This window comes from Scyliorhinus canicula, chromosome 16, assembly GCF_902713615.1.
Source record: "Scyliorhinus canicula chromosome 16, sScyCan1.1, whole genome shotgun sequence".
Lineage (NCBI taxonomy): Eukaryota > Metazoa > Chordata > Chondrichthyes > Carcharhiniformes > Scyliorhinidae > Scyliorhinus > Scyliorhinus canicula.
The window spans coordinates 60,036,639-60,050,185 of record NC_052161.1 but is presented as its reverse complement, the minus strand read 5'-3'; the positions used below and the strand labels follow the sequence as shown (position 1 = coordinate 60,050,185).

Below are 13,547 nucleotides of genomic sequence, written 5' to 3'. Positions count from 1 at the left end.
GGGGGCGATCTATGGGATGTACGTCGTTGTGCGGCCACCTGCAGACATCAGGTACTATGTTCACCAATAGGAAGGGGACCTATTCCATGAACATCCAGGTGGTCTGCGACCACCGCATGATGATCCTGCACGTCTGCGCCCGGTACCCGGGCGGTGTTCACAACTCATACATGTTGTCGTGGTCTTACATCCCCGGCATGTTCAAGGGACGCCACCCCCGGCTGAGGGGCTGGTTGCTGGGCGACAAGGGTTACCCGTTGCGGTGGCGGCTGATGACGCCTATACGGAGGCCACAGAGTGACGCGGATAATCGCTACAATGATGCCCATGCAGCGACAAGGGGTGTGATGGAGAGGGGCTTTGGGCTGCTGAAGATGTGTTTCAGGTGCCAGGACATCTCTGGGGGGGCCCTCCAGTACCCGCCAGATAGGGTTGGCCACATCATTGTGGTGTGCTATGCCCTGCACAACATCGCCCAGCAAAGGGCGATGTGCCACAGGCAGAGGAGGGGGGAGAGGAGGAGCAGGAGGAAGAGGTACAGACCTCCCCAGATGAGGGAGATGGGGGCAATGGTCAGGGTAGACGGGCTGGACATGGGCGGGTGGCTGCCCACCGTTACCAGCTGGGCCAGCGAGCATGGGACAGGCTGATAGCAGCCCGGTTCACTGACTAGGGGGCGTGGGAATCGGCGAGTATGGCCACATACCGTACACCATGGCAACATCCGACCACCCTCACCCCCCTCACCCACCCAGCACCAACACCCTCACCTCCCCCACCCACCCAGCACCAACACCCTCACCCACACACCCACCCACCCAGCACCAACACCCTCACCAACACACCCACCCACCCAGCACCAACACCCTCACCCACACACCCACCCACCCAGCACCAACACACTCATCCACATACCCACCCACCCAGCACCAACACCCTCAACCCCCCACCCACCCAGCACCAACACCCTCACCCACGCACCCACCCACCCAGCACCAACACACTCACCCACAATCCCACCCACCCAGCACCAACACCCTCATCCACATACCCACCCACCCAACACCAACACCCTCATCACCCCCCCCCCCCAAACTACCACCAACCACACCCACCCCACCCGCATGCACACCACCCCTCCATTGCACATCCACCTGCGGTACGACGGGCCGGGCTCACACGGATGGAGAGGGCGGCCAAGGTGGAGGGGGAAAACTCACCTGGGGCCGATGCCGGACCCCACCTGCCGCTGGCTCTGGCTCATTGCTTCCTGTGAGAGGGAAGCCAAGTCCTGGTCCACGGACGCCGCCTGCACAGAAATCCCCAGGCCTCGCAATCTGCTCCCCATGTCTGACACCGTCGCACCAATTGCCTCCCGTGGACGCCACCCGTGCAGTTTCGGCCTGGGTGGCAAGCATGACCGGCACCACTCCCAGCTCCTGGACGCGGCTGGACTCCTCGATCTGCATCTGCAGACGCTGCAAGCCGGCCGTCATCCTCTTCCTTAATCCCAGGTTTGGTGGCTGCATCGGGTCTATGGGTGGGTGTGGTACCTCCAGGAACCCGGGACCCGTCTGGGCTGCAGATGTTCGCTTGCGCCAAGATGCCCTCCGACCTCCCGGCCTCTCTGCTGCTCCTACCTCCACCTGCTGTACCGGGACGGCTGTGTTCTGCACACCAGGGAGTGTACCAGAAGCCTCATCACTAAAGTGCCCAACCGAGGTGAGTGTCTCTGCGATGGTGGAGCGTGTTGGAGACAGCAGTGGCGTTGTGTTCGTGCGCATTGGCAGACTCTGAGTCCACGGTCCCCTGGGGTGGTGCCTCGTCTCCACCCGTCCGCTGTGTGTCACTGTCCTGTCGTCCAGTCTCATGTATGGCAGTGTCCTGGTAGGGCTGTCCTGGGTAGGGCTATCCTGGGTAAGGCTGACCTGGGTAGGGCTATCCTGGGTAGGGCTATCCTGGGTAGGGGTGTCCTGGGTAGGGCTATCCTGGGTAGTGCTATCCTGCGTAGGGCTGTCCTGGGTAGGGCTATCCTGGGTTGGGGTGTCCTGGGCAGGGCTATCCTGGGTAGGGGTGTCCTGGATAGGGCTATCCTGGGTAGGGCTGTCCTGGGTAGGGCTGTCCTGGGTAGGGCTAACCTGGGTAGCGCTGTCCTGGGTAGGGCTATCCTGGGTAGGGCTGTCCTGGGTAGGGCTATCCTGGGTAGCGCTGTCCTGGGTAGGGCTATCCTGGGTAGCGCTGTCCTGGGTAGGGCTGTCCTGGGTAGGGCTATCCTGGGTAGCGCTATCCTGGGTAGGAGTGTCCTGGGTAGGGCTATCCTGGGTAGGGGTGTCCTGGGTAGGGCTACCCTGGGTAGGGGTGCCCTGGGTAGGGCTATCCTGGGTATGAGTGTCCTGGGTAGGGCTATCCTGGGTAGGGGTGTCCTGGGTAGGGCTGTCCTGGGTAGGGCTATCCTGGGTAGAGGTGCCCTGGGTAGGGCTATCCTGGGTAGGGCTGTCCTGGGTAGGGCTATCCTGGGTAGGGCTATCCTGGGTAGGGCTGTCCTGGGTAGGGCTATCCTGGGTAGTGCTATCCAGGGTAGGGCTATCCTGGGTAGGGCTATCCTGGGTAGGGCTATCCTGGGTAGGGCTGTCCTGGGTAGGGCTATCCTGGGTGGGGCTGTCCTGGGTGGGGCTGTCCTGGGTAGGGCTGTCCTGGGTAGGGATATCCCGGGTAGGGCTATCCTGGGTCGGGCTATCCTGGGTTGGGGTGGCCGGGGTATGGCTATCCTGGGTAGGGCTATCCTGGGTAGGGCTGTCCTGGGTAGGGCTGTCCTGGGTAGGGCTGTCCTGGGTAGGTGTGCCCTGGGTAGGGCTATCCTGGGTAGGGCTTTCCTGGGTAGGGCTATCCTGGGTAGTGCTATCCTGGGTAGGGCTGTCCTGGGTAGGGCTGTCCTGGGTTGGGCTATCCTGGGTAGGGCTATCCTGGGTAGGGCTGTACTGGGTAGGGCTATCCTGGGTAGGGCTGTCCTAGGTAGGGCTGTCCTGGGTAGGGCTATCCTGGGTAGGGCTATCCTGGGTAGGGCTTTCCTGGGTAGGGCTATCCTGGGTAGGGCTGTCCTGGGTAGGGCTGTCCTGGGTTGGGCTATCCTGGGTAGGGCTATCCTGGGTAGGGCTGTCCTGGGTAGGGCTATCCTGGGTAGGGCTATTCTGGGTAGGGCTGTCCTGGGTAGGGCTATCCTGGGTAGGGCTATCCTGGGTAGGGCTGTCCTGGGTAGGGCTGTCCTGGGAAGCGCTATCCTGTGTAGGGCTGTCCTGGGTTGGGGTGTCCTGGGTAGGGGTGCCCTGGGTAGGGCTATCCTGGGTAGGGCTGTCCTGGGTAGGGCTATCCTGTGTAGGGCTGTCCTGGGTAGGGCTGTCCTGGGTAGGGCTGTCCTGGGGAGGGCTGTCCTGGGTACGGCTCGGATGCAACAGGGGCCGGTGGCTGCTCCCCTCGTCGCTTGGTGTCACACGCTGCACCCGCACGAGATGCGGGGTCGTCTCCGTGGTGCTCCATATCTCTCTGTCTCCTGTGGCCACCGTGGGGGGGCCTGAGGGCGTCGCACGGCAGAGGGGCCGGGTCTCTCCCTCTCCCGTGGCCAACCTGGGGCAGCCTGCGGGCGGTCGACATCCGCGGGGACTGGTGCCTCGACGTTTGGTCCTGCAATGCACAATACAGCATGCATGGTTATACATGCAGGCGGAGATCGGGGGATATGGGGGAGGGGGAATATGGGGGAGGGTGGATATGGGGGATGTGGGGAGAGCGGATATGGGGATACGGGGGAGGGGGGATATGGGGGATGTGGGGAGAGCGGATATGGGGGATATGGGGGAGGGGGATATAGAGGAGGGAAGATATGATGGAGGGGGTATGGGGAGGGGGGATATGGGGGATTATGGGAAGAGGGGATATGGGATATGGGGGATATGGGGGAGGGGGATATGGAGGATATGGGGGGAGGGAGGAATGTGGGATATGGGGCAAGGGGGTATGGGGGATATGGGGGATGTGGGGAGAGGGGATATGGGGATATGGGGAAGGGGGGATATCGGGAGAGGGTATATGGAGATATGGGGAGAGGGGATTTGGGGATATGGGGGATGTTGGGGAGGGGGTATATGGGGAGGGAGGATATGGGGAAAGCGGGATATGGTGGAGGGGGATATGGGGATATGGGGAGGGGGATATGGGGAGGGAGGATATGGGGGATATGGGGAGAGGGGATATGGGGAGGGGATATGGGGAGGGAGGATATGGGCGATATGGGGAGAGGGGACATGGGGTATATGGGGGAGGGGGATATGGGGAGAGGGGATATGGTGGATATGGGTAATATGGGGGAGGGGGATATGGGGGAGGGGGATATGGACAGGGAGGATATGGGGGAGGGGGGATATGGGGAGGGGGATATAGGGGAGGGGGATGTGGGGTATACGGTGAGAGGGGATATGGGGGATTTGAGGAGAGGGGATATGGGGAATATGGTGGATATGGGGGGGAGGATATGGGGGATATGGGGGTCGGGGAAGGGCCGTGAGTGGCTCACTTGCTGCCGGGCCCCGAACCTCTGCATCAGCAACCTCCCGGTCCTCAGGCCCGCCTGTCAGTTCCAGGACCCTTTCCTCATGAACGGTGAGTGGTCTCTCATCAGCTGTGCCCCCTCCAGTCCTCTGAAGCTCCCTGTTGTTGTGTGCACGCTTCTCCTGTGGGGGGCGGGCAGGTGGGTGGCAGGGGTAAAGGGCAACAGTGTTAGACATGTATATGACTGCACAACAGCGGTTGCGCGTATATTGGCAGAGGTCGTAACACATTAGGGTTAGGGTTAGGATTAGGGTCAGGGTCAGGTTCAAGGGGAGGGTCAGGGCCATGGTTAGGGTTAGGGCTATGGTTCGTATTAGGGTTAGGGTTAGTGTTAGTGTCAGGGTCAAGGGAAGGGTCAGAGTCAGGGTCAAGGGTAGGGTCAGGCTCAGGGTCAAGAGTAGGGTCAGGGTTAGGGTTAGGGACAGGGTCAGTGTCAGGTCAGGGCCAGGGTTAGGGTTAGGGTTTATTCAGGGTCAGCATCAGGGTCAAGGGTAGGGTCATCGCAGGGTCAGGGTCAAGGGTAGAGTCAGGGCTAGGGTTAGGGTCAGTGTTAGGGTCAAGGGTAGGGTCAGCGTCAAGTGTAGGGTCATGGTCAGGGTTAGGGCCAGTGTTAGGGTTAGTTGCACGTGGGGGTGTGCTGCTCATGGGGGGAGCGGGGACTCACCCTGGCTGCCCTGATGAGATATTTGACCTTTTTGTGGAACTGGGTACCGATCCTCGTTGTCACAGCCATAGCGCCGATGGCCTCTGCCACCTCCTTCCACAGGCACCGGCTGAGGTGTGGGGCGACCCTGCGGCCATGTCCGCGGGTACAGGGCCTACCTCCTCTCTTGTACAGCAGCCAGATGCGTCTCGAAGACACGCTCCTGGAACCTCGGGGCTGCGCGGCGGACAGCCATGTTTGGGTTAGGGTGAGGGTTAGGGTCAGGGTCAGGGTAGGGTCAGGCTCAGGGTCAGGGTCAGCGTTAGGGTTAGGGTTAGGGCTAGTTGCACGTGGGGGTGTGCCGCTCATGGTGGGGGGAGGGGACTCAGCCTGGCTGCCCTGATGAGATGGTTGACCTTCTTGTGGCACTGGGTGACTGTCCTCGGTGTCACAGCCACAGCACTCACGGCCTCTACCACATCCCTCCGCAGGCGCTTGCTGAGGCGTGGGGCGACCCTGCAGCGATGCCCGGGGGTCAGGGCCTACCTCCTCTCTTGTACAGTGTCCAGGTGCGCCAAATTAGGGTGAGGGTTAGGGTTAGGGTTAAGGCTAGGATTAGGGTTAGGGTTAGATTATATAGAATTTACAGTGCAGAAGGAGGCCATTCGGCCCATCGAGTCTGCACCGGCTCCTGGAAAGAGCACCCTACCAAAAGTCAACACCTCCACCCTATCCCCATAACCCAGTAACCCCACCCAACACTAAGGGCACTTTTGGACACTAAGGGCAATTTATCATGGCCAATCCACCTAACGTGCACATCTTTGGACTGTGGGAAGAAACCGGAGCACCCGGAGAAAACCCACGCACACACGGGGAGGATGTGCAGACTCCGCACAGACAGCGACCCAAGCGGGAATCGAACCTGGGACACTGGAGCTGTGAAGCGATTGTGCTATCCACAATGCTACCATGCTGCCAATTAGGGTCAGGGTCAGGATCAAGGGTAGGGTCAGGGTCAATGGTAGGGTCAGGGTCAGGGTCAGGGCCAGGGTTAGGGTTAGGTTTAGGGTTAGGGTTAGGGTTAGGGTTAGGGTTAGGTTTAGTGCACATGGGGGTGTGCCGCTCATGGGGGACGGGGGGACGGGGGGGGGGAATCACTGGGTGCCTGTCCTCGGTGTCACAGCCACAGCGCTAACGGCCTCTGCCTCCTCCCTCCACAGGCGCCGGCAGAGGCGTGGGGTGATGTCCGGGGTACGGGGCCTCTGTCCTCTCTTGCACAGCGCCCAGGAGCGCCTCGATGTCGCGCACTTGGAACATCGGGGCTGCAAGGCGGACGGCCATGTTAGCGGATCTTCTGGGGGGGCGGGGGCGGCGGCCGTCTATTGTGCTGTGATGCCGAGCAGCGTTGATTACACCGCCCGGCATGTGAAGCGCGGCATCCACAGCGGGTGACTCCGTCGCGAATGGCGTCATGCCGCTGCTAGCCCATTCAGGCCCGGAGACGTCGCGACGTTTGGGCGGGTGCGACGCCAGAGTGACCCGCGCTGTTTTTGGAGCCGGGTCCCGGCCATCACGCCGATTATCGGAGAATACGCCCCAGATCCCACTCCTCTCCAAGACTCCAATCTCTTGCACCTTGTTTGGAATTGAATCACAGCTCTGATAAGTACCGAAGGTCCACTCACCCCCACTAACTCTCCCAATAACACAGCAGCTGGTTCCACGTACACAGAGCACCAAAAATGAGAGTAAAGTCAGCCATTCGGCCCCTCAAGCCTGCTCTGCCGTACAATTAAATCGTGGCTGATTTGTTTATCCCTCTAATTCCACAGTCCCCATCCACCCCAATTCATCTTTGATTCCCTCGACAAACAAAAATCTATCTACTTCTGCCTTAAAAATATTCCATGACTTCTCCCACCCACCACCTCCACTGACTTCTGAGGAAATGAGTTCCAAAGTCACACAACCCTCTGAGAGAAAAAACATTCTCCAAACCTCAGTTATATTAGGGCGCCACATAATTTCAGAGTAATGCTCCCTTGTCTTGGACTCACTCACAAGAGGAAATATCCTTTCAATGTCCCCCTTGTCAAGACCATTCAAGATCTTAGATACTTCAATCAAATCACTCCTCACTCTTCTAAACTCTAATGGAAATAAACTCAGATTTTCCAACTGAGCTTCACAACGCAACCCATCCTCACAAAACAACCCATCTTCTTCCAGGTATCCAGTGAACCTCCTGTGAACCGCTTCCAACATACTTACATCCATCCTTAAATAAGGAGACCAAAACTGCACACTGTATTCAAGATGTGAGGTTGGATTCTCCACTTCACAACGCCATCGATTTGCAATCGGACGGAGAATCCAGCATCTAACAAAAAACAGGGTCGGCGTTCAATGCTTTGGTCCCCATCTGGCAGTGGGATCAAGGTTCATGCCACATGCCAACGGTAGGATGCAAATTTATTATTGAGACTCATTTGTATCCTTTTAATGGGCTGGGAACCATATTCTCCGAGCCTCATGATTATCCGGTCCTCTGGGCCCAGAATCATGTAGACGAGGATTGGTGCAGGTCTGGAAAAGATTTTGAATCTCACAGAAAGCACTTAACTCTGTTTGAAGTGGCCCAGGAGCTGTCAATCAAAGCTTGATGTTTGTAAACATTGCGGCTTGTTTCACAGCGACAACTTCAAAGTTATTTAGCTGTGACAGGAGATGAATGGAACAATGTTGAGAACTAGGTGTGTGTGGAGATTGTCTTGAATCCACAGTACAGGGGGAATGTGATAGTACTGAATCGGTGCAGCAAGATTTACCAGGATGTTGCCTGGGTTGGAGAGTTTAGTTATGTGGAGAGATTAGATAGACTTGGTGTGTTTTCCTTGGAGCAGAGTAGGCTGGCGGGGGAGGGAGGGCATGATGGAGATGTATAAGATGATAAGAGGCAAAGGTAGAGTAGACAGAAAGAAACTTCCTCTTAGTGGTGAGATCAATGACCAAGGGGGTTATATTTAAGGAAAGGGGCAGGAGGTTTACAGGGGATGTGACGGAAAACCTTTTCACCCAGAGGGTGATGGGAGTCTGGAAGTTGCTGCCTTTTATGGTGGTGGAGGCAAAACCCTCAAAACATTTAAGAAATATTTAGATGTGCACTGCAATGCTGAGGCACGGAATGCTATGGGCTGAGTGCTGGAAAATGGGATTAGAATAGTTAGGTGGTTATTTTGACCAGCACAGACGCAATAGACCGAAAGCCTTTTCTGTGTGTAGACCTCAATGATTCCATGAAATACTTGCAGATCAAAGATCTGAGGGCGTTTAAACCTAGCTGACTGGCTGAATTGCATTGTGGGGGTGAGGGAAGCCCAGTCACAGGACCTCACCATCTGATCACACGCTCAAAATGGCGACCCAATCACATGATTCCCTGGGAAATCCCTCACAATCCATGCCATGCAAAAAGGTTTGTGGTGGTCTGCTGTGCCCTCCACAACCTGCCACAGCTGCGGGATGACATGCTGGTGGAAGAAGGACTTCCGGCTTCATCTGAGGAGGATTAAGAGGGGCTGGGCCAGTAGGCGCTGGAGGACGAGCCCAGGCAGGATAAGCTGGAGCAGCCAGAGGATAGAGAGCAGGTGGCGGCGATGGTCTGGCATGCCGGACGGCCAGGGAGACGCTCATCCTCACCCACATCCCATAGGACGAGGCTTAGTCCGTCAGCTCGACCCCTCCCCCCAATCCTCCTGCATTCACCCGCTCCCGTTCATTGATTACCCACACAGCCATTCCACTCCTTCCCACCTGTTTCCCTCCTTCCTCTCCAATCCCATTCCCTGACCATCTCACATCCCCCCTCCTCCTCAACTCTCCCCATTCACCCGCTCGCTCCAGTGACCGCTCCACCTCCTTTCCCCTCCTTTCTCTACGCTGTCCTGATAACCCCCGATTCTCCCCATCCCCCCATTGGCCACCCCACCCTATTTGCTGCCACTCCAACCATTCCCTTCCTTCCTCTCTAACTCCCCAACCCTGACCCAGTCACGCTCCCCCCCGATCCCAACTACCCTGTTCCACCCTCCCAGGGTCTGTGTAACATCGCTCCAGGGTGATGGGCCTGTAGCGGCACTATCATTGGGTCAATATACAAGGCAGGGGAGTAATGATAATCCACTGTGATGAAAGCTCTGGTACTCCTGGGTTTATGCAAAGTCTGACTCCTGTCTTCCAGCTGACGGCACACTCACACCCATAACCTGTACGGGGTTTGCATCGAGGGGCTTTAGATCTCGGTGAGTCCTCAGGGTGCACATCAGAGGTGGAGGCAGCCACTGTCATTACCTACCAGGCACGTGTCTGCCGAATCAGCTGGTGGGACTACCAGTACTGTGGCCTTTGATGCCTTTGGTGGATGTCCTCTGGTGGGCCTGGAGCCAGATGACTTACTGCTGCCACTGGCATTTCCAGTGAAACCCTGTTCAGCCCACTGACCTTGAGATGCACCAGTGTCAGGAGGGGGGATTCAGGTGAGGATGAGATCCGGTGGCAGGGACTTGTGTCGGCCCACAGGGCTCTCTGCGCCTTGGGCGTTGCCCATAGGGTCCTGGGGGTGTCTATGGGGTGGAGGGGCAGATGGAGTGAGATCCAGAGGCCTCTGAGTCATCTAGCTCCTGCCGGTCCTGGCTCCTCCCCGTTGTCTGCACCATGGTGTTGATGCTGTCAGCGATACTCCTCAGCAACTGGGACATGCTCCAGAGCGCCTTGGAAATATCCAGCTGCATCTGACACATGTCCCTCAGCTTCTGGGACATGATGGCAAGGCCCTCAGCCAAATTCGTCATTGATTGAGCCATGCCTTGGACACAACCACTCAAGATGCTGACGTCGTGCTCAAGGCTTTCCCCTGTGGTCGCCACCGGACCAATGTTGGCCTCGGAGTCTCGCATTGCCGATGCCATCTCCTGCGTCTGTGGAATCTTGCCTCCTCCAATTGGCTATGCACTCACTGGAGTGTCGCTGACATTCTCCTCTCGAATTTCGTGACCGTGTCCCATTATCTGCATCAACTCCAGGAGAACTTTGCCCAGAGATTCAGCGTCTGACTGTGACTCAGCTGAGTCAGCTGAGTCCTGAGATCCAGCAGACCTCTGACTGCCGTCTCCCTGCCTCCTCCTGATGTGCATGAGCAACTGTGCAGTGCTCATCAGACTTTCCCCAGAATCTGGCCACTAGTGTCGCCCACCAATATGTGTCTCTGTGCTGGTGGAACTCCAAGCCCGTACCTTGTAGGATTGAGGACTCTGATGACTGGAGCTCCGCCGTCCATCCGGGCCTTCCTGTCTATTTTGGGATAACTTCTCCTAAGGGGACAGAGAGGGAGGAGGATGGCATTGTGGACTGTGGGCTTTGTGTATGGGGTGGGGGTGAGGGTCAATGGCAGATGACATATGTGGGCACGCACCTGGACATGGAAGTGTTGTGCTGGTGGGTGCCAGGGATTGCTGGGGTACATGCATGTGATCAGATGTGGGGAGCGTGCGTGGTGCCAGCTGCCGACCTGTTGGAAGGCAGGCAGAACTGATGCCAGAGAGCCGTATGGTGGTCCTCCTGGTCACGCTGCCCAATCTGATGGCCACTGCCACTAACTCCCAGGCGTGAGTCTGGTGAATCAGCTGGTGGGTTGACCAGTACTGGAGTGAAACTCATGGGAGATAATTGTCAGCACCAAGTGCCACTAAATACGGGCCTCAGTCATTGATATAAATGTTAAAAGGTGACGCCCCAGCACAAACCCCTATGGGGGTCGGGACCGCCTTTTGAAGCTCTGACATTATCACTGTGTCACCATCACCCCTTGGCCAAGATGAATTCCATCAGTCCTATCTGGTCCATACAAATATATGTATGAGCTGTGTTTTTGTAACGGACTAATCTTTATCTTGTTTAAGACAAAGATTTGCAGCTGGTAATTTTTAAAGTATTGTTGTTTCACTTTCCCACACTTCATGATGCACAAAGCTGAGTTATGTCTGTTTTCAGAATGAGATTTTCCCCGGAGTCTGTCACCAGAGGCTTATAGCTTGAGGGGAGCCGCTCCACGAGGCTGACCAGGAATCTCTCCCTGTATGTATTGGAAGGATTTCCAGGTTGATTTTCAACAAGACATTCTCCATTTCTAAACTGATTCATTCACAAATTTAAAAAGGGCACTCCAACACACACACGCTTCTTCAAGCAAATGCCTTTTTTACGAGGTCATGACAACACCAATAATTGCTGACCCTGCTGTGCTGTACTGAGGGAGTTGCTGAGGTTTTGCTGAGGTGTTTAAGCAGGGCTCCATTTGTCCATTCAGATGGATGGAAAGGATCCCATGGAAATACTCAATGAAGAAGCTGTAATATTTCCCAGTGCCCTGGCCAACATTCACCCCTCAACACGACAAATCATCCGATCATTTTCACTTTGCTATGTGTGGGAGTTTTCTGGGATACCATGAGAGTGTGAAATATTTCATATAAAGACTGGTTATCCTTTTGATGTAATTGTTAACATCCTGAAACAATATTAGATGTATACCACAAGGAACATGGGATTTGGGACTGTGACACATTTTGGCCGGATTTATCGGCTGTTCATGCCAGCGGGATATTCCGGTCTGACCGACGACGCACGGGTATCCCGGCGATGAGCGGTGCAGTAAACGGGAAATCCCATTGACAACGGTGGGACCAGTAAATCCTTCACCACAGAAAACCACACGGCAGGTTGGTCGCTATGTCCTGCCCTTTGTATTTTAACAACAGTACCTTATTCACAAATGAATAACAATAATAACAGCCCAGATATTCCAGTCAGAGGCGCAGTGCCGGCCCACTCACTGTTTTAGGCTAAATCTCTGCACTTTCCGGTGTTGGCTGCTGTTAAAATTCGATGAATAATAGAGTTGGGTGGTCAAGTGTCGAGTTTAATTCCAGTGAAGACAAGGTCCCATTTTCCATCATGATCTTTTCATAGATTATCATATAATTTACAGTGCAGAAGGAGGCCATTCGGACCATCGAGTCTGCACCAGCTCCTGAAACAGAACCCTACCCAAGGTCAACACCTCCACCCTATCCCCATAACCCAGTAACCCCACCCAACACTAAGGGCAATTGTGGACACTCAGGGCAATTCATCTTGGCCAATCCACCTACCCTGCACATCTTTGGACTGTGGGTGGAAACCGGAGCACCCGGAGGAAAACCACACACACACAGGGAGGATGTGCAGACTCCGCACAGACAGTGACCCAAGCCGGAATTGAACCTGGGACCCTGGAGCTGTGAAGCAATTGTGCTAACCACTATGCTACCGTGCTGCACATTAAAAATTCTGGATACAATGACCGCAATGCACTGATACAAATTTCCCCCCGCAAGAGCCAATCAGTGGCTCCGCTCTGCTGCCCTCTGCTGGACCTGAAGACACATCCCTTAATATCTGACTTCAGTTCCATGTCTGGCTGTTTATAAATGGAACATCCAACTTCCTTAACTGCACAACCTCGCAACCTGAACCACATTTCTCCCACACTGACTGGATGATCTCTTTTCTTGATTTTAGCTTTGAGATGGATCCAATGACCACGCCGGATGGCAAATTTTCCTGTCCCGCCCAACACAGGAATCATCACGGATGTGACGGAAAATTTGACGGACCATATAAAGGTCTGTTGACCTTGGGCAGAAATTTCTGGTCTCGGTGGTGGGGGGTGGTGAGGGAGGGAGTGGGCTGGAAAATCCCACCCAATATTTTCTTTGATGTGCTGCCACCAGATGATTTAAGTTCAAATGGCGAGGCAGACATTGGGCAGGATTCTCCGTTGTGAGTGAGAATTTGGCACTCAGCCAAACCTCCATTCACTGCAGCAGGAACAGAGAATTCCACCAGCATAACCGAACGGCGAATCAAAATTGTCTCCATTGTATGCCTCATCTCAGACAATGCAGCATTCCCTCAACACTGCAGTGAGAATAGGCCTGGAGTTTGTGCTCAGGTCTCTGGAGTGACATGAACCTATAACACCGTGATTCAGAGGCAGCAATGATACCACTGAGCTACTACTGTCTGTACTGTACACTCTATTGACACATGGAAATCTCTCTTACCTCATGGTGATCTAAGTGAATAGACAGGCTGCTCAGTCACTTAAAATTCTGTTGTCTGAAATTGATGTGTCTAATTCTTCCAACGCGCACACGTAAATATATACCCACCAACCACACCCTTCATACCATTCAGATTC

At 55.6% G+C, this 13,547-nt stretch overlaps 2 protein-coding genes across 3 annotated transcripts in view; one reads left to right on the top strand and one right to left on the bottom strand.

Moving 5' to 3' along the window:
• The window catches only part of LOC119950988 (interferon-induced protein with tetratricopeptide repeats 5-like), a 999,792-nt gene that overhangs the window by 595,137 nt on the left and 391,108 nt on the right, over positions 1-13,547 (top strand). The window lies entirely within an intron of this gene.
• Positions 1-13,547, bottom strand: part of LOC119950956 (interferon-induced protein with tetratricopeptide repeats 5-like) — a 189,296-nt gene that overhangs the window by 6,077 nt on the left and 169,672 nt on the right. Inside the window, exon 1 of one of the 2 annotated variants that reach the window (XM_038773985.1) lies at positions 13,411-13,519. The exons of the other annotated variant lie outside the window; for it this stretch is intronic. Coding sequence (XP_038629913.1) covers positions 13,411-13,415 — 5 coding nt within the window. The 5' untranslated portion in view covers positions 13,416-13,519. Of the gene's footprint in view, positions 1-13,410; positions 13,520-13,547 lie in introns of those variants that run through there. 2 annotated transcript variants of the gene reach the window in all.